Source organism: Sus scrofa, chromosome 4, assembly GCF_000003025.6.
Source record: "Sus scrofa isolate TJ Tabasco breed Duroc chromosome 4, Sscrofa11.1, whole genome shotgun sequence".
Lineage (NCBI taxonomy): Eukaryota > Metazoa > Chordata > Mammalia > Artiodactyla > Suidae > Sus > Sus scrofa.
In genome coordinates, this window is record NC_010446.5 from 64,310,673 (window position 1) to 64,332,340 (window position 21,668).

General features: G+C 40.5%; 1 protein-coding gene across 14 annotated transcripts in view; it reads left to right on the forward strand.

Annotated features, from left to right (window-relative positions):
- The window catches only part of EYA1 (EYA transcriptional coactivator and phosphatase 1), a 357,169-nt gene extending 339,734 nt beyond the window's left edge, over positions 1-17,435 (forward strand). For all 14 annotated transcript variants that reach the window (XM_021089240.1, XM_021089251.1, XM_021089242.1 and 11 more), the window contains 2 exons: positions 3,420-3,520; positions 15,368-17,435. In XM_021089240.1, coding sequence (XP_020944899.1) covers positions 3,420-3,520; positions 15,368-15,448 — 182 coding nt within the window. In that variant the 3' untranslated portion in view covers positions 15,449-17,435. The remainder of the gene's footprint in view (positions 1-3,419; positions 3,521-15,367) is intronic.

A 21,668-nucleotide genomic window follows, 5' to 3' on the forward strand; every position in this document is an offset into this window, starting at 1 on the left:
GTCAATCTTCACAACCTTTCCATTTTACAACTGAGGAAACTAAAGCTCAGAGACTTAAGTAAACTGTTCAAGTTTACAGTCAGTAAAGGGTCAAAGTAAATCTCTCTGAGACCAAGGTCCATCTGACACCTTTCCACATGCTAAGAGGTCCTTCCACTAAGTGCTCAAATGTGCATTTCGGTGAGGGAGCATTCACTCCCACCCAGAGGGAGGCAGAGGGCAAGTGTCAGTGAAAGCTAAAGGGAAGACATGACATTTAAGCTGGGTATAGAAGAGTAAATAAGAGTTTATTAGGCAGATGGGCTTGTGAGGGCAAAGTGACAGAGAAATTAAAGTGTGTTCCCTACTGAGGGCCTTGTGAGTCATCCTGAGTGACTAAGATGCAATGCTCATGGGACGTTGATACTGGAAAGGTAGACTTGGGTCTAGTCATAAGTGGCCTTGTATGTTGTCCTAATGAGATGAATGTTATGTAGGTAGGTGAGAAGAAGGTTGCTTGTGGCTAAAGAAAAAGGGGCAAACAAAATCACTCTCTATCTGGCTTCTACTTCTCCTTCAAAGAATGTACTAAATTATCACCAACAAATGACTTATTAGTTATTGGTTCGCAGTCTCCTTGATGGTTGAGTCTGGCTGTCTCATTCATTGTTGTAGCTACAGGGCCCATCACATAGTAGGTACTCAATAAATGTTGACTGAAATGGGTGGATGAATGGTTGTTAATTCAGAAGAAGGCTGACAGGTTTCTTTTGGACAACTGGGTCTGAAGTGACACTATCAGCTGATGGGGAAATCAAGTTTGATGGCAAAAATAAGAGTTTGATCTTATCAATGTTGAGTTTGAAGAACCTATGGGATATTCAGATAGCCCTGTTGAGTTCGGAATAGTTGGAGTTTGAGAATGACTAATGCCTCCTGAAAAGGGCCAAGAACAGCATACTGGAAAATACTTATAAAACAAAAGTTTATCAAATAGAATTCCTAGTAGCCGAATAGAACTAGAATTGTTATATGTTCTCATATAAAAATAGCAGTCAGTTTCCATTCACTCTAGGTTTTCATTCTATCCATACCCATAAAAGGAGTCATATGGTGTTTTGTAAACAGGGATCCAAGGTAAAGGTTTATTAGCAATTGAAAGAGGGAACATACTCCATATAAGCATATAATACACAAGGGATAGTTCTTAACTTCCCAGAAGGAAAGAACAAGTAGTATATTACAGGTCATGCACATTGAACTTGAATCTCCAATCATTTGAAAAGGTGAGGATAACAGGAAATTACAGTAGCAATCAAGAAAGTACTATAATGAGCATTTTGTTTGCAATACTGGATTTTAATTTTTTCAGTATAGAATAAAAAGTAGATTTAAAAACTGTGCAGTGGTAGAAATAATCTCAGAACCAGTGGTGGAGTCACTTTTCTCTGATATTTTTAGTAACAAAAGTAGGGATTGAAATTCCTATAAGTTATTGTTAATTTTGCCATGAAATGAGATATAATTTGGGAATCGACGCAGAAAACCCAGGAATTTTTCCTATAGACAAAATGGCAAAGTCAGAGGAGGAAATGACTGGCCCTGATTCAGCAGAGCTGTGATACTCTTTCAGACAAAACAGATTCATCAAAATTGAAAATTTCATGTAAGACTTCCAACTAACTTCTAAAAGTCAGCTTGTTTGGTAATCCTTATTGTGGAAAATGAGAACATGACCCCAAATTCACAAGGAATCCTATAGGAGGTAGAATTTAGGTGAGAATTTTTTTTTTTTTTTTTTTTTTGGCCATCACCTAGAGAATCCTAAAGACTCTACCAGAAAACTGTTAGAGCTTATCAATGAATTTGGCAAAGTCACAGGATACAAAATGAATACACAGAAATTGATGGCATTTCTACATACTAACAATGAAAGATGAGAAAGAGAAATTAGGGAAGCAATCCCATTTACCATCACATCCAAAAGAATAAAATACCTAGGAGTAAACCTACCTAAAGAGACAAAAGACCTGTACTTGAAAACTATAAAACACTGAGGAAAGAAATCAAAGATGACACAAATAGATGGAAAGACATACCATGCTCTTGGATTGGAAGAGTTAATATTATCAAAATCACAGCTCTTACTTTTAAATAACATTGAGTTTACCTTCTTTTTTCCATGAAAAGGAAACTTTACAAAAACACACCAACAATTCCCTCTATGCGAGGGGCAAGAGAGTTTCCTGACATCGCAATGTTTGGTTGTATATTTTTTGCAGAGCAAACTATCCTGTTTCTTAAAGTGATTTAATATTTCATAGGTTAGTAGGCAACTAAAGAAGCATTGAAATTACATCCTTTGAATAAGGCTGGCCCTATTTCATTCTGTCAGATGCAAATGAGGGGGTTAGTGCAAAATACAAATATAAAGCAGACATTTGTTTAGGCAAACAAGCAGTTTGTTCGTATGTATATCTGATCCTTATTTGAAAGAGGTGCAGGACCCCCACTCAGCCATTCACTTTTGAAAACTATAAACTGTCCCATTGCCCATTAAAATGACCCTATTGGTAGCCCCAGACTTGGAACCCGAGTTCCTGTGTGAAGAAATAACAATAGTTGCATTAACTGCAAGGATGTACTGATAGCTCCTGCAGGGACCCAAACTAAGTCTTGAGAAGGGAACGGTAATAGGTAGCTAAAACTATGGTTACCTTTATTCCGCTTTTCCTCCAGGAAAGTGTTTTATTGAATATTAGATGCCTGAGTGAGGCAGACATGCGCTCTTGTGTAGGGCCCCAAATTACCCAACATTTATTTCCAAGACAGTTCTCCAAGAATATTTCATGCAAACACATTAGGTCTTGAATTCAGATAGCATCCCTACCTGAAAACGAAAATACCAACTAAGTCCAGTATTTGCTTTCTCTTGGTGTAACAAAACCAACCCTTCAGGGTTTGTTTTTTTTGTTTGTTTTGTTTTTTTCCATCCTTCTCAATAGCCTTTCTATCAAATATTGTTTTCAGGGTTCAGTAGATCATGAAACATTTTTTTAAGTTCAAACATGTTGCCAGAATGGCATGCTTTTGTTTAGTTTCAGCTTGTTGGGAGAAACATACTACTGCGAACAGTTCTTTTTCCACCAAATGCTGGACTGAGATTGACTAGATCCTACTTTGTTATAAATGAGTCTTATGGAAAAAAAAAATACTAAAATTGTCCATAGGACACCATACAGGTAATTCATTTCCCATCTTTGCTGTATCTGGTGGTTCTATGTACTTCCCAGATGGCATTGAAAAGCACTTTTTTTCCCAGGTTGCACAAAGAGTTGAAATCAGAAGCATGAGGAAAGCATTTTACATAAAACATTCAAGCCCTCGAGTGCTGACATACATTAACTTTACATTTTTTATGATTTACTTTTGTTCACTAGGAAAGGAAAGCTGTTTCGAAAGGATAATTCAAAGGTTTGGGAGAAAAGTGGTGTATGTTGTCATAGGAGATGGTGTGGAAGAGGAGCAAGGAGCAAAGAAGGTGAGTGGTCCTCGTCAGTGGGTCTTGTGCCATTTCATTTGTCTTGTCCTCAGAGTTCTCAGAACTGGATCATTGAGGCACATGCCATTACTCTTGAGACAGATTGTGAAGGTGTTCAGAACCGTTAAGTGCTGGCAAAGGGCAGAGTAGAATTAAATCAACCTTCTTAAAGCATGACAGACACAGGCTCAGGGGTCTTGGGTGGTTGAGCTTCATAGAATGTAGCCTTGGGGACCAGAAGAAGAGGCTTGGCTCTGTAGCTGTCATCCAGAACAGAGACAGCACGCATGCCTACTTGTGCCAGTATGCCCCTCTCTGCACCTCTGGCAGACATCACCAGGGGATTACACCCTTCTCACCTGAGCCTGGATGCAGCCTTAGAACCTTCTAAACATCACCTTAGACAGACCACCAATGAGAGTTCCCATTGTGACTCGGCAGGTTAAGAACCCAATGTAGTATCTGTGAGGATGCAGGTTCAGCCTTTGGCCTCGCTCACTGGGTTAAGGATCCTGCATTGCTGCAAGTTGTGGTGTAGGTGGCAGATGCAGTTCAGATAAGATCTTGCCAAGCCTGTGGTATAGGCTGGCAGGTGCAGCTCAGATTCAACCTCTAGCCCAGGAATGTCCGTATGTTGTGGGTGTGGCCATGAAAAGAAAAAAGAAGAAAAAAAAAGAAAAGACCACCCACAGATCAGAGCTGGCTTGCAAAGCTATCTTCTGCCCTAGAGTATGGTGCCTTCTTTAGATCATGAGCTCATTGCCTTACCTCTCTTGGGACGCTCCGAAAGAAGCAAGCAAGCAGACACACCTATAAGTCCCTCAACTCCCAGTTTGTCCATCATACTTCCTTTTCTTTTTCTGCATCCCTGCAAGTGTAATTCTGTCATTTCCCTTAGCAAAGCCTTTCTCATTAATGTCCTTCCCTGCATTTTTTAAAAAGGGAAGGAGGAGGGGACCACATTCCTTAGCCTGCACTCAGGGCCTTCACAGTCTGGTAACCACCTAGCCCTCCATCTCCTCCGCTGCTGCATCTTACCTGGTGGTCACATGGGCCTGCTCACCTGCCTTTGGCCACGCCCAGCACCTCCTCCCTGCTCTTGCCTCTGCGAGGAACGCTCCTGTCTCCAAGGCCCTGCTGCCATTGTCATACTCATTTTTCAGAATCCAGTTTTATGTTTCACCTTCCCTGTTTCCCTTGTTTGTAAAGAGCTCGGTTATAGGAGCCCCACTTTACTTTATTTGGAGAAGCTGTTAGTAAATAGCTTGGATTCTTGAGCCAGACAGCCTGGGTTTGAATTACAGCTCAACTCTTTACCAGTTCTGTGACTTTGAACCAGTCACTTGACCCTTCTCTTTCCTTATCTATGCACAGGGATAACAGCAGCAACTAGTTCACTGGGCTAGTTAAAGGATTAGATTTAGTTAAGATACAGAATAGAGCTTGATGGAGTTTGCAACAAATGGCAGCCATTATTATTAATTATTTGCATATGTGGCTATTTCAGCAGTACAGTGTGTGCTCCTAAGAGGAAGGGGTCTTGTTTGCTTGATTGTTGTTGGAGATTGTCTTCAGTTTTGTTTTGTTTTTGTTTTCTTTTTACAAATCTCTAGATCTTGGCATAGTTCTACTCTAAATATATCTTAAGTTGAAGAGCAATAAATATTTTGAGATTAGCCAATAGGATATTTTCTCTTCCTCATACACTCCGTCCTAGAAAACACTGTATATTTCCATAAAGGAGGCAAGCTCTTCTGGAATATTCCAGTATATACCAGAAATGGCACTAGTGCACAGATGCAATATTAAGCATGCCACGTGGCCAGCCTCCTGGTAGAATTTAAAGAATACTTAATTCACCTTCAGTGCCTCTGAATGCCAGTAAAAGCATAGAAGCTGACCTTCATTCTGTAAAGAATCATTTCACTTAGAGCCATAAATACAGTGTGTCCAGAAGTAGTCTCCCCAAGTGTGATCAGTGCTGGTGGAAACTCCCACACTCTTTTGTAAAGCCTGATGTTAAAGCAGGATTTGCCATCTGAGCACCAATTGTGTACTCCAGCTTCAGCAATGGCCAGCCCCCATTGTCATTAGGTACATCTGTTAGCCCTTTGGGCTGTCTTCATAAAAAGAAATCTTTCCCAAACTAAATAGAGTACCCACAACTCAACCCTGGAGAGTTAAAGAGAATATTTGGTGCAAATCCAGTCTCGAGTCTCTTTCCTGAGAAAGCCTCTGGAATCCCCATGCCATTTCTAGACAGGACCTCCTAGTGGCTAGGGGAACATGCAATAGATTTGCACCTCTGAGCACTGGAGAATTGAAGAGCAGCATTTCATGCCAGGATGGCCCCGGGCCAAGGTGTGAATCTGCTCTCCAGGCTGGTCCTTCTCCATCTAGCATTCACCAAAAAAATTTTAATTTCAAGGGGAGGTTGCCAAAATGTGGCTTTCTAGCTTGTGGTAGACAGAAGAATGTTTATGAAAGTGACGATTTAAAATGCAAGGAACACAAATAAGATCTCTTGGCCCCCATCAGGATTTCTGTGAGTGGTCTCTTGCTAAGCTTTTCTGAGAAGTATGTTTCTTGGATGTTTGCAGGGGTGAACACAGCATGGAAAAAGTAAAACAAGTCTTGGTTTGATGTTGGAATTGAAAGTAGTAATAGCCCTAAGAGTATTGGCTCTCTTTGAAGAATGGTTAAAATTGTCTCTGCTGTTTATCGTCGGATATGTTATTCCTTTTATTCAGGACATATGCACACACCTATACCAAAAAGAAACAGGCACCTGCCTACAAAAAAAAAAAAAAATCCTCTGAAGTTTTTGACTGTGATTGAGAACTTGTAGCTTCAACTTTGATTTCTTGGCATAAGTGTATGTGATGAGTCAGTACGTTCTGTCGCATACTTTTTGCACATTGAGAGCTAAAGTGTGGGAACCCTAATGCATCTGTACCCCGGAGTTGTAGGATGTTTATGTGTATCTGCAAAGTGTACAGATTTTTCAGAAGATTCAGTTTCCTAATAACTGCGCATAACGGATGTTATCCATCTATCATACAAAGCGACAGCCTTTCTTATGTCCAGCCTCTCTAGGTTAACTGGCACTTAAACAGCAGTACTTAGTGCATGAGTTAAGAGACAAGGACCTAATAGTTCACAGTAAATAATGAGATCTTTCATGTGTGGGGTTCTGCACAGAAATAGAGAATATTTCATATTTAACTAACGGGAAATATTTAATTTAGGGGAAGACTACAGTTTAGCAATAGCCCATTTAAAAAATGCTATATGAAAATTCAAGCTAAAGAAATAGGATGGGGAGTTCCCATCGTGGTGCAGCAGAAACGAAATCTGATTAGGAACAATGAGGTTGCAGGTTTGATCCCTGGCCTCACTCAGTGGACTAAGGATCTGGCGTTGCCATGAGCTGTGGTGTAGGTTGCAGACACGGCTCGGATCTGGCATTGCTGTGGCTCTGATGTAGGCTTGACAGCAACAGCTCCCATTAGACCCCTGGCCTGGGAACCTCCATATGCTGCAGGTGTGGCCCTAAAAGGACAAAAGACAAAAAAAAAAAGAAATAGGATGGTTATCCGTGCCATAGGATTCATAATCATGGTGGTAAATAAGAATTACTATCAACTATAAAGCCCCTATTATGTCCCAGAATCACTTTAGAAAGCACGTCCTATCCATTATCTCATTACATCCTCACAACAGTTTTCTGAGGAAGGGGTCTTCAGACCCATTTTATAGATAAGAAAACTGAGGCACAGGGAGGTGAATATTTTGGCCAAGATCACACAGCTAGAAGGTGGCCTTCTAGGATTTGAAGCTGATTATATCCGTGAGATTTAGCACAAAGTTCCTTCCAATTATAAACTTTAGCTTACATATCTTAAACATGATTTGATTTGCAAAAGAATTTGAGATTTCTATGTTAGAATAACGTGTACAATATTTCTTTCCTTTGGGGAGGCAGATATAACTACATTCAGTGTCTTCTTTCTCCTAATTTTATATTCATGATTAAAATTTTGAAAATCATTAATTCTAGTACATCATTTAGTTCACAAGCATTTCAGATTACTAAGACTGTGCACCGGTGAAGTTCCCCAAGTTGGAGCACCAGAATGTTTGGCAAAATCAAAAATGTTTTGCATCTCTTATGAGTTAGTTTTAACCATTTAGCTTGTCTCTCTGCTTCCTACGTTCTTTTAAAAATCTAGTATAGCATTCTCCTCTCTCTCCTACAGAGATGTCTTTCATCTCCCTAAGTAATGTTCCTTTGCTCAAGGTAGTGTCATTTTTTAAGCCCAGAAATGAAAACTAGTAAGTATTCTGCCAGTTAACCTGTGTTGTATGGTCCATTGAAGTCTGTGCTGTCAGCCCTGTTCTCTTTACCAATACAGTCCTAGGAGTTTCAGCAGTAATTTTATCTCATTCTGTTAACTCATAACATTAAAAAGCACTGCTTCAAAGAGAAAAAGGTTAAGAATACCTTTGCTTTTTTTTTAACAACATTCTAAAAAGATCTCTTGTAAGAGTTTTCTCCGAGCACCCTGTTGTTCCTAGAAAGGTGGCACAGAGAAGCCATCTGCCTGTGGCTATCTTTGAGGTATGGCTTTTGTCATCCAAATCTGCCAGGCTTTCTTTTCTTACCATAAAATTCTTTGTTTCCCTAATACAATTCTTTGTTTCCCTAATACAACATTCCTCAAGTGAAAATAACCAGGCCTACATGATGTAAAAAAATCAAAATGTAAGTAGTATGGCAGCATTCGTTTCTAGAGTTAAAATGGCCTTGTTTTATAACTCTCTAACTAACCTGGCTCTATTTACTTTTCAGAGAACTACTTAAAATTAATTTCTTGTGAATTACATGGAGGGGAGGGGGCGATGGCAAGCATCCATTATTCTGGAAAATGACCAAGTCTTCGTCAAAAAAATGTTCACTTCCAATGTGCGTTCTAAAACGTGCAGAAAACCAAGATGAAGCTGAGAATCTGCTTAATGATGTTTGATTCTGAGTTTATTCTGGAGGAAAATAAGAGCTGCTTTTGTTTAAAAAAGGACAACAGTTGTAATGCAAGTTTTTGCTTTTAGTTTTATTTGAGTAAGACATGGGGATGACTAACACTGAGTACAGAATTTTATTATCCCTAAAGCCAGTACATTCATTTAACTTCATGAGCACATACTATATGCCAGGTCTTAAATTGGATTCCATCTTTATTCTTAAAGAGCTCACTTCTGTCCAGAGGGAAAGCAGATATACAAATAATCAAAGAGCAAAGCTGTGCAATACGTTTCATGAGTTCTCAGAAAAATCTCCTTATTTACAATTTAGGAAATATTTGTACCGCCATATGCATGTTTTCTAGAGATAAAATATAAATAGGAAAGCACAGATATGGTCTTTATTTTTTATACGAATGGTAATTATATACTTTTTTCACTTATATTATATCCTGCTAGTTATTTCATATAAGTACATGGGGCTCTGTATCTCTGATTCTTACAAGTGGCCGCGTAGGTATTCCATTACGTCGATGTGCTGTAATTTAATAAGTCCCCTGGGGCTTAACATTTAGGTGGTTTCCAGTATTTACTATTACAAAGTGTTCTGCAGTGAGGGGTCTTGATGTGGTTCATGAGTGGGCAAGTATAACTCTGGGATAAATTCCTAGAAGTGCAGTACCTCGGGCAAAGGTTATGTGTGTTTATGTTTTTGAAACATTTTTTTCATATAGTTTTAATAATCCAGCAAACTTCAGATTACATGCACGTGTCCATGCATCCAGCTATTGTTATTATTGATTTATGTATAATCAGAAGGGATAAATGCAAAAGACTGGACAAGAGGGGTAGGAGGCAAGAGATCTGGAAGGCTGCTCCTATGGGCAAGAGGAGCAGAAAGAATGTGTCATCATTTTCCCATCAGTCAGGGAATATTGTGGTTCTAATGACCCCAAAACATTCCCAAGATTTAGGTCTTGGCGCCCGTTTCTTTCAACATATGCCTGATCTTGATAAACTAATCATATCCACATCAGTTTCAGTGATCATTACGAAGATTTGTGCTTTAGGGAGTTCTTGTCATGGCTCGGTGGTAACAAATCCAACTCCTATCCATGCGGATGTGGGTTCGATCCCTGACCTTGCTCAGTGGGTTAAGGATCCGGCTTTGCCATGAGCTGTGGGATAAGTCAAAGACTTGGCTCAGATCCTGCATTGCTGTGACTGTGGTGCAGGCTGGCAGCTACAGTACCGATTTGAACCCTAGCCTGGGAACTTCTATATGCCACAAGTGTGGCCCTAAAAAGACAAGAGAAAAAAAAAAATTGTGGATTAGCTCTGTTTTTAGTCCCGTGGCTCTTATTACCTGAAGGACTGCCTCCTTTACGTGTCTTGCACCATCCATGTGACTGTCAGCAGGTGAATTCTACCGTCTCCAGCCAGTTCACCCACTCAAGATTGGCTTTGGTGTTCTCTACTTCCAACTGATCACCAAATAGCATGTCTTCTCTCTTTATATCCTTGTACCCACTCCATTTCTACTTCCTTTGCCTAGTTTTCTTCTACCAGCCAACCACACCCCCCAATCTATCCTTCCTTTAGTGCCTCACTAAACTGTTTTAACATACTTCTCCCTGAAAAAAAAAATCTCCCTTCTTACTAGTGTTTGTCATGAACACACCCTCGCAGCCCCATCACCTCCACACTACTCTGTGCATCTCACTCCTCTCACACACCATCTCCTGGCTGGGCATCCCATCCTTCTCCATCTACCTCCCCAAATATGCTCATTCTTGAAATTCAACGCAGGCCCAACTTACCCTCTCCAGCTTACAACTGAGCTTTATTCTGAATTTATCATTCTGACTCTTTGTTGTATTGAGATATAAATTGACATTCAGCACTGTATAAATTTAAGACAGCCTAATGCCTTTTCTTAGATTTTATATATGTGTATATACATATATATACATATATATACATATATATACACATATATATATAGTGAAATGATTACCACAGTAAATTGAGTTGCCATCCATCATCTCCTAGAGATAAAAAAGAATTTTTATGATGAGACCTCTTAGGATCTACTCTCAACTTTGAAATATACCATCTAGTAGTCTTAGCTCTAGCCATCATGTTGTACGTTTCAGCCCCAGCTATTAATTTATCTTATAACTGGAAGTTTGTATATTTTGACCACCTTCATCCAATTCCTCCTCCCCCCATACCTGCCTCTAGTAACCACAAATCTGATCTCCTTTTCTATGATTTTTAGGAGGCTTTTTAGATTCAACATGTAAGTGAGATTATGTAGTATTTGTCTTTGACTTATTTCACTTAATATAATGCCTTCAAGTTCAATTCGTATTGTCTCAGATGGTAAGATTCCCTTCTTTTATATGGCTGGATATTCCATTATGAGCGTGTGAGACACCACACTGTCTTATCTATTCATCTGTTGGACACTTAGGTTGTTTCCATGTCTTGGCTAGTGCAAATAGTGCTGCCGTGACTGTGGGGGTACAGCTATCTCTTTGACACATAGTGTTTTCATTTCCTTTGGGTGTATACCCAAAAGTGGGATTGACAGATCATAAAGGAGTTCTATTTTAATCTTTTGAAGAACCGCCATGCTGTTCTCCTTAGCAGTTGTACCAATTTACATTCTGACCAACCAGGTATAAGATTCCCTTTTCCTGACATCCTCATCAGTATTTATTATCTCTTGTCCTTTCAATGAAGGCCATTCTGAGATGTAAGGTGATGTCTTGTGGTTTTGACTTGCATTCCCCTATTAGTGAGGTTGAACACCTACCTCTTCGTGTACATGTTGGCCATCTGTACATCTTCTTTAAGAAAATGTCTAATTCAGGTCCTATGCCCATTTTTAAACGAGATTATTTGTTTTGCTATTGAGTTCTATAATATTAACCCCTTATCAGATACACGGTTTACAAATATTTTTTCCTCATTCCATTGGTTGTCTTTTCACTTTGTCATTTATTTTACTATGCGGAAGCTTTTTAGCTTGATGTACTCCACATGTTTATTTTTTATTTTAGGGGTCATATCCAAAAAAATCATTGCCAAAGCTGATGTCAAGGATCTTTCTTCCTGTGTTTTTTTTATAGGCGTTTTATGGCTTCTAGTCTTACATTTAAGTCTTTTGTCCTTTTTGAGTTAATTGGTTCATTCTTTTACATGTGAATACCCAGTATTTTCCCAGCACTATTTATTGGAGAGACTGTCTTTTCTCCAGTGATTTTTCTTGGCTCCCCTTTAAAATATTAATTTAGCATATATACATGGGCTTATTTATGAGCTTTTGATTCTGGTCCATTTTTCCATGTCTGTTTTTATGCCAGTACTATACTGTTTTGATTACCACAGCTTTATAATATAGCTTTAAATCAGAAAGTGTGATGCCTCCCACTTTGTTCTTTTTGAGAATTGATTTGGGGTCTTCTGTAATTCCATATACATTTTAGAATTTGTTTCTACTTCTGTAAAAAAAACAAAACACCATGGAATCTTGCTAGAGATTGCAACGAATCTATAGATGGCTTTGGGTAATATGGATATTTTAACAATACTAAATCTTCTAATCCATGAACATGAGACACCTTTCCATTTATTATTTGTGTCTTCAAGTTCTTTCATCCATGTCTTACAGTTTTCAGTATAAATGAGTTCACTTTATTTCTTCATCAGATAATTTGTTCTTAGAAATGCTGCTCATTTTTGTGTGTTAATTTCGTATCCTGTAAACTTTACTGATTTCATTGATTAGATATAACAGGCTTTTGTTGGTCATTAGGATTTTATATATATATAAAATCATGTCATCTGCAAATAGCTTTACTTCCTTTCCAATTCTGATGCTTTAATTTATTTTTCTTGCGTGATTACTCTGGCTATATCATTTTGATTCTTAATCCCACACTGCCTTATGTAATGAAATAGATTCAGCAGATATATCTTGACTGCCAATTCTTGGCAGTAGAAGCATGTGTTATATATGTATATTACTTTATAAATCTACTATGGCTACACTGCTCTACAAGTAATAAAATATTTTAATGAAAAAGTTATAGACTTTATTAAAACTAGAAGCAACCCTGATTCATTTCCCCTAAACCCTTACTTTGCAAATAAACAAACTAGGGCTCCAGGGAGATTTATCATGATTCCAAGTTATGTTGCTGATGTCAGAATTGAGAGTATAATCCAGGTCTCCTCAGTGTAGAATTTGCTTTTTCTTTTCCTCTTTTTTTTTACGCCATCTCTCTCTGACTTCATATAAGAAATACTTGTTCCAGGCTAAACATAGATGCAGAAAAAAACCTGTTTCCTTTGTACCCACTCAGCCTGGGAAGCTCTTATAGATCTATAAAATCCTCACATCAATATGTGCCTAGTTAGCAGGAAATATTATTTTTGCAATATTAGTTGTAATTGTTTGTTAACACATGCTTTAGTCCCCTACCCTCTCCCTTAGACTCAGTCTTCTTATAATTTCTCAATAGTAAATGTCAGAGTTCCTGCTGTGGCCTGGCATACTGGGTTAAAGGATCCAGCATTGCTGCAGCATAGGTTAAAACCTTGGCCTAGGAACTTCTATATGCCATGGGGTGCCATTAAAAAAAAATGATTGACATTTACTAACGCTATTATAATAAACTCTTTAACAGGCACCAGGCACTATACCATTCGGCTCCCACAGCCAATCAGGTCACAGCCATGTCTTTCTCTCACACATCCAGGATTCTAATAGGGAATTCCTGCTATATCCTCTGCCCCAGCCCCCATTTACACACACACAGTCATTACAGTGCTCTTCTGAGTGATCACCCTTTTACCACTACTCAGTTGTCACCTCCTCTTATCAAGCATATCCCCAGGCAAAGGAAGTTACCCCCGTATGCCTTCTGGGTGAGCACTCATGATTTTTTTTTTTTTTTTTTTTTGTCTTTTTGCTATTTCTTTGGGCCGCTCCTGCGGCATATGGAGGTTCCCAGGCTAGGGGTCGAATCAGAGCTGTAGCCACCGGCCTACGCCAGAGCCACAGCAACGCGGGATCCGAGCTGCGTCTGCAACCTACACCACAGCTCATGCCAACGCCGGATCGTTAACCCACTGAGCAGGGGCAGGGACCGAACCCGCAACCTCATGGTTCCTAGTCGGATTCGTTAACCACTGCGCCACGACGGGAACTCCCACTCATGATTTTTGTTCATTTCTGCTACTCACCCACAGGCTGTGAGAGGGTAGCCAAGGATGTCTTCTGCACTAAGCCTGCAAATGCAAAATATCATTAATGAATGAATGAAAAACAGTACAGTCTATGTTTGTGATCTAAAGTTGTCAAGTGGAAACATCCTAAAAATGTAGAAAAAGTTCTCTAGTACTTGGTTCTGGACTGTTATTGGAGGATTAAAAAATGAAGAACTACTCCAAAATAGTGTAGAATCCAGAAAGGTCTACATATGATATTGGACTATGGTAAAGATGCTTTTAGCAGATTTCTTGAGACAAATACACTGTTAATAAATAACAATAGTTTGCATCCCCAGAATAACTACTATACATTGTTAATAACAATAGTTTGTATCCCCAAAATAATAATAGCGATGTGATCTACACCAAAATGATTAGTAACTTCTATTGTTACTTAAATATAGTTCCCACAAAAACTCCCCAGTTCCAAGTTCTACTTGCTCTCATTCTATATTCTAATAGTATGGATTGTTTTAAAAAATTCCTTAGAACTGTAGCCAGAAATTATACTCAGGCCTTCACATTATTTTTCGGGTTAAAAATTTTTTTCTATGGGCTAAATAGAATTTTGTTCTCTGAAAGGTGATGATTATCTTTTATCTAAGAAAAAGATGCTGCTGCTGCATAGTATTTACTATAGTGCTTTTGAGCAATAAAGTTTATAACCATGTTTTCATCCTTCATGAATAAGGTAACTTTGATTTTTTTGTTTTGTTTTGTTTTGTTTTGGGGGGGGGTTTGGTTTGTTTGCTTTTTGAACTGTTTTCTTATCTCTGGTTAATCCAGGTGTTTCACAAACATTCCTATCGTTTAAGCTAGATTTTTAGATTTATGTTTTAAACAACTACCAAAGAAACAAAAAATAGAAAACTACCTTAGAGGCATTCTCCTGTGGCACAGCAGGTTAAGGATCCTGCATTGTCACTGCAGCAGCTCAGGTTGCTGCTGTGGCGGGGGTTCGATCCCTGGCCTAGGAACTTCTGCACACTGCAGGATCGGCCAAAAAAAAAAACAAAACTACCTTAGATGTTCATTTAAAATTTTCCCATATGGTAAAACTGTTTAAAGGTCAATGCAAAGAATGTCTGAAGGAAATAAATGAAAAAAAAAGTTGCTTCTGACATAAGTAAAGTTGAGTTTTGCTAAATGTAAAATACTCCCAACTAAAGAAAACTGCTTCAACTTGTGGCATGAAAAACCCACTGGCTACAGATTTTGAAAGGCAACTGTTTGACAGTGTTTTGTTCAGAGCTACTGGGTTGTATTTGAAGTCTGAAATCGGCCTTCAAGTCCCAGTGTAGATCTGCTTCAGAAATACCCATCACCTTCTTAAAAGAAACAGACTCCAGATTACAGTTTAAAAAGCAGTCTGGTATTCTCAGGGGAGGATTAAGTTTGAATTTTTGTTTTAAACAGATGTGATGTTAAGATCTTAACTGGCAGGTTTCACAATCCTGCAAAGGGGGTAGGGGTCGGGGGGAGCACGGAGGATTTCCAGAGCGGTCTCTGTCTGCCCTCACCGTGTGTCTGCCCCTCTTGCAGCACGCCATGCCCTTCTGGAGGGTCTCCAGTCATTCGGACCTCATGGCCCTACATCACGCCTTGGAACTGGAGTACCTGTAATAGCCACAGAGCACTTTGAAGCCACACCACCGCCCCGTAACCAGGAACAAATCCAGCAGGCTTGAGTCCTGCGTTGGCACCGGACTCCAGACTGACCATTTCAACCTACCGATGCCCAGCCGCCCGCCGTGGGTCGGCACCGCCACCCTTGCGGTACAGGGAGGACGACCTCCCTTTCTTCAAAACGGCTGTTGACTCTAGTACTGTGAATCCGATGAAAACAAGCCATGAGAATGTTCTAGCACCGTGGTGAGGTGTCTTGGCCACATGAACTACATGGTTCAAACCTGTGAAGAAAGGACCTGCAGACGCTGACGTTTTTAGCATCTTCAATGTGACATGAACAGCTTCTCCAATGCAGCAAACTTGATTGCACAACAAAGACTAAAATGGGTTTCCTGAATACCAGTGGGGGGGAGTTTTCTTGGAAAAGGTTTACTTTTTTGGTGTCTCATACCCAGGGTGATCTCTACATCTCTACTTATTTATGAACAGACTTTTTAAAAAAATAAAACAGCTTTATCGAGGTATACTTCAAGGACCCTGCCGTTCACTCGAACAGACGACTTTGACATCAAATAACTGAAGAGGTAATAGCGTGAGAGAGAAGCGATGGAAGGCCTTGGCCTCACGACATAGCAAGGACTTTGAATTTTAGCACATTGCAAAGTAGTTTAAAATATGTCTAATTTAAGCGTATAATATGTACATCACTGAGACAATCATGTACAGAAAGAATTTTTGGTGTAAATTTGTAATAATGGATGATTCTTTTACATATTGTTTAGGAAAATGATATTGAAAGGTAGCAATGCCTTGATAGTGCAGAGTGAGGCAGTACGTAACAAAAGACGTGCAGTGCCTTATCGAAGTACTGGGTATAAATATGTAGATAATGGATTTCTTTTTTTTTTTTTTTTTTTTTTTTTTTTAGATAATGTTGTCAAGACCAAAAGCATGGATGTCAAGTGTCTATAGGATTTTGTTTTCCAATCCCCCCCTTTTCCTTTTTGTTTAATGCTGTTAGGAGGACCTCTGTAAAATTACACAGCAGTGTCTTAAATAATTTGGGGGGGGAAACAGTCCTCTTGCAACCTCACTTTTTTGTTTTCAATACTAATGTATTATATGTAACTACTTGGAAAAAAGTGATTATTCAAGTGCTTCTTCCCACACAAAGAATGTAGATGATAGATATATTTTATTAATGAAACGGTTCATGAATTGGACACTTAACTAGCCAAGTTCTTATGTGCTCAGAAGACAATGTCTGCATTTTCTTTTTAAGGAAGGACGTTACCACATATCTGGAAATCAGCAAAACTGTATTACTTCCTACATTCACGTTCTCTTATTTTTATCCACACTCTTCTCCCAGTCCCCTTTCCCCCACCCCACCCTCCCAGGAAAGTTCATTGTCACCAGTGGACATGGCCCCATCAGCATCACCCAGGAGATAATGCGACTTTTCACCCTCATTATGAATTACACAGACAAGCATAAATCTGGGAAATAAAAACCCTTCACTTTGTAATACCCTAAGAAAGTTTCTCCAGAAGTGATCAGTTAGCTAGGCACTTAGTTCTTCTCATCTAAAGCCTTCCATTGTCATGAAATTACTTTTTGGAACAATTTTCTTGACTATTTTATTGGGGGGGGGGGGGACACAAGCTTTGACCCAAAGTAGCTAAAGAACTATTCTGTCTTTTTTCTGAAGCCTCATGTTGCTGCTAGAATTAGTCAGTTGTGAATCCTCCAAATTGTTTAATCATTGAATTCAGTTTTTTTTCTCTTTTGTTTGAAGCAAACAGAAATTGACAGGTTTTTTTTAGCCTTTCCATTTTACGTTTTTGTACTCTGCAGGTGGAAAAGACAAAAGTTTATCTTGACCTTACTGTCTAAAGGTGTGTCGTGTCCACAACTGTGTACAGAATTTTTCTTCATTAAATTTGTGTTTAAATTAATAAAACTGACTTGTGAAGTACAAGTGCCTTGAATGTCAGTATTTTCTTTGTCCCTGGATTCCAAGAAATAACAGGATCTTGGGTGCGTGAGCACGCTCATGGGCCAACGAAAGGAAGTTGGATGGAGCAGTTGTAGTAATGGCTTTATCAGCCCTTCAGAGGCCTAAGCTCAAAGGGTAACAGCTGTTTCTTTGATCACTGTAAGAGCAGATGGGTGGAAAAGCTCTTGACTTCCTCCAAAACTGTATAAAACTAGACCCTCACTCAGATTTATCTGTTATAGAACAGAATTCAGCATCAAGTATCTTGGATGCCAGAGCGTAGATTTAGTCACTGTGAATACCCAAGGGACAGCAATAGGAACCAGTTCCATCGATAAAGAATGCCCACAACCTATACCTCTCAGATTTGGCCAGATTAATCGCACTGACGAAGAGCTATAAAATGGCACGACTTTCTTCCTCCTGGGATTTAATCTTAGAAACACAACATTCGTACATACAAACACGTAAGAACCAAACATGCAGTGGTCTGATTCATTTTTTCAGGCCCAGGATGTTCATTTTTCTCATGCACACCCTCGGCCAAGTGGCCTGAGTGATGAAGTGTCGGAGCATGCCCAAACGCTGGATAATGAGAAAAGCTGGGGGAACGTCTGTAAAGAGAGACCAGGGTGGGAGGTGGAGGGGCTTTTAAGTCTCCGGTGAAGAAACCATGGAAGATAAGCACAGTGGAGAGCAGACCCTCACAAGAAGGATTTTCTCAAGCACTACTTCTACCCTGACAACTCCCTGGCCAAAATGTTTCAAGGGCTCCCCTTGGACCATAGATTAGAGCCTCTATTTCTCTACCTGGCATTCTAGAGTTTCCACATACAGTCTCTATTTTCTTCCCAACATTCTCTCTCGTTATTCTTATGAACAAGCCTTCAGTACGTACTAGCTGGGTTCTTAATGGACCAAAGAGCCCCTAAGCATCCTTTGGGCTTTGCTCAGTGCTTTCCCACTGCCGTCAATGACTTCCTCCACCCCCCATCTGCCAAACCCTGTCCAGCTCCAGAGCCTTCTTTCCCATCATGGCACACAGTGGTAGCTCCTTCTCTTGAACTTTTCCCACCCAACGTCCACAGTCTTATTGGCAGTTCATGTTATTCTGTTCAATCAAAGCACACTTTTTCCCCATCATGAGGGGCATTGTCCTGGATGCTGGGGACGGGGGTCCCAGATCCTGAAGATGGAGGGAACAGACAAATGAATTACCAGGTGCGTGAATGAATAAGATACAGTCAGCCAGAAACATTCTTTATGGAAAATTAAAATGGAATATGGGTAAGTGGGCTTTCCTTGGAAAGAACAGACAGAGCCAAGATGTTTGAATGGAGACCAAGTTCAAATGTCAAGAGATCCCCCGGGAATACGGACAAAGGTTCTCAGAGGAGATCTCTTCTTTTTACTGTGTTCTAGGAGTGAAAATCAGACTCATGGGTCCAAGAAAAGCTGATTCTGGAAAGTAAGGGAGATTTGAGAAAGTCTTGGTAAGGGATTTGGATGCTAGTCTAAATGGCCACCCAAGGGTTTACACAGGCTTGTGACCCAATTTGATACATTCTTTGAAATGATGGCTCTGGTTCCTGGGTGAAGAACAAGTCATGGAAAGGCAGGAGACATGGAGAAACAAGTTATTAGACTAGTAAGGCAGTCTAACAGCCAAATTCCAGTTAGGAGAGGGAAATGGACATCTGGAGTTACTTTTAGTGACAGCAATGACAGCACTCGCTAATGGGCTGAATGGGGGAATGTGAGACCCCCCCACCCCGAGCAAGGGGTCTCTCCACCACCATGAGTTAGTACACCTAGTGGTTAAGAGCCCGGCCTCTGTGGGGAGACTCCTTGGTTCGAATCCCAGCTTCCTCATTTTAGCTAGCCAAGTTGTTTAACTGTGTCTCAGTCTGCTCATCTGTAAAAAGAAGGGAACAATGATATCTACTTCAGAGCGTTTTATTAAGGGGACAAAGTAAGTTAATATATGTCAAGTGTTTGGGACACTGCTTGGCATACTATTTAATGCATCCCATTGCTGTGCTCGCTCACTATTCAGAGACATTTGTCTTCTCAACTGAAGAGCCAGCTCTTTGAGCCTGACTAGTATCTATGAGGACGTGGGTTCAGTCCCTGGCCTCAATCAGTGGGTTAAGAATCCGGCATTGCCATGATCTGTGGTGTAGGTCACAGATGCGGCTCAGATCCCATGTTTCTGTGGCTGTGGCTGTGGTGAAGGCTGGTAGCTGCAGCTCCAATTTGACACCTAGCCTGAGAACTTCCATATGCTGTCATTGCAGCCCTAAACACACACACACACACAAGAGCCAGTTCTTTGACAGCACAAACCATTTACAAGGGGACCACATTTTTCTGGCCTAGTCTAAAAAACAAGGTGAAAAAGACAGTCTAGTCCCTGACCTCAAGCACTGGGATGGTGACTATTAAAAATGAATCATAATGTGTATTTTTTATCTATCTATACACACACACAGTGAAATATTATTCAGTCATAAAAAGAAGGAAATCCTGCTATTTGCAACGTGGTTGGACTTCAAGGGCATCATGCTAAGTGAAACGTCAGATAAGGCAAATACTGTTATCATCTCTTTTACATGTGGAAATCTAAAAAAACAAAAACAAGCAAAAACAAAACCCACGCAGATAGATACCGCAAACAGACTGGTGGTTGCAAGAGGCAGGGGATGGGGGTTGATGGGAGAAATGGATGAACTGCATTTTTGTTTTGTGGGGTTTTTTTTTGTTTTTTTGTTTTTTTTTTTTTTTTTGTCTTTTTGCTATTTCTTGGGCCACTCCTGCGGCATATGGAGGTTCCCAGGCTAGGGGTCCAATCGGAGCTGTAGCCATCGGCCTATGCCAGAGCCACAGCAACGCGGGATCCGAGCTGCATCTGCAACCTACACCACAGCTCACGGCAACGCCGGATCCTTAACCCACTGAGCAAGGGCAGGGACCGAACCCGCAACCTCATGGTTCCTAGTCGGATTCGTTAACCACTGCCCCACGACGGGAACTCTGCATTTTTGGTTTTTATTTAATATATTGAATTTTTAAAAAGAATCCCAATGATAAAGCAGGCTTCTATGAGTAGTACCCTTGGGCTGAGAGGTGGGCAAGCATGGCAGCATGGACAGGCAGGAAACGCTCCCCCAAAGAACTGAGGTCTAAGCTGAGCCCTGCAGGCTGGAGTTGGCCGAGCAGAGTCGGGGGAGGCCAAGGGGGATGGAGTGCCCAAGGGAAGATAGGAAGGGAGCAAGTTCACGGACTGCAGGGGGGATCGCGGGAGTGTGGCCAGGAGCGGGGAGGGGCTTGGATAGTCCTATACCTCCGAGTAAAACTTCAGGCTTCCTGCTCTTTCTATGCACCAGCTATCCCCCGTCCATGGGAGAAAGGAAAGCAAGACAATAGGAACAGAGATGGCATTCAGCCTCCAGCATCAGCACCGTAGCCTGGAACCCCTCCCTCTGGCACCACTCCACACCAAACTATACTTAAATCTTAACTCCAAATACTGTCTAGCTGAACCCCTTTTATTTTACAGATTACACAGCTCGGGTAAAATGCTTTGCCCAAGAGGTCACGACCAAATCAGGCAGAGTCACGACCCCAACTGACTCTTGGATACAACACAGAATCATGACAAGGTCAGGGCTTTTATGTCCCTAAAAGCTGGCATTGCCCCCTGCTCCATTGCTCCACCCCAAGGCGTAGGCAGCCCTTTCTATTTCCAAGGTGTCTCTGGCATCCTGTCCACAGTTAATATGATGGTCCAGAAGTGGCTGAATGCCTTTTTAAAACGAACAAACAAACAAACAAACAAAACCTCAGCACCTCAATTCTATGTCATTCTTCCAGAGGCTGCTTTAAAATCTATCTTCCTACAAGTTCCCGTTGTGGCTCAGAGGGTTACCAACCCAACTAGCATCCATGACACTCAATCCCTGGCCTTGCCCAGTGGGTTAAGGATCTGGCATTGCTGTGAGCTGTGGTGTGGGTCACAGACACAGCTCAGATCCCAAGTTCTGCGCCTCTGGCGTAGGCCGGCAGCTGCAGCTCTGATTGGATTCCTACCTTGGGAACTTCCATAAGCTGTGGGGGCAGCCCTAAAAAGCAATACATAAATAAATTATATTAAATAAAATTTGTTTCCCCATCAACATTTACATGTGTCCAATGCACATATATTTTGTAATAACT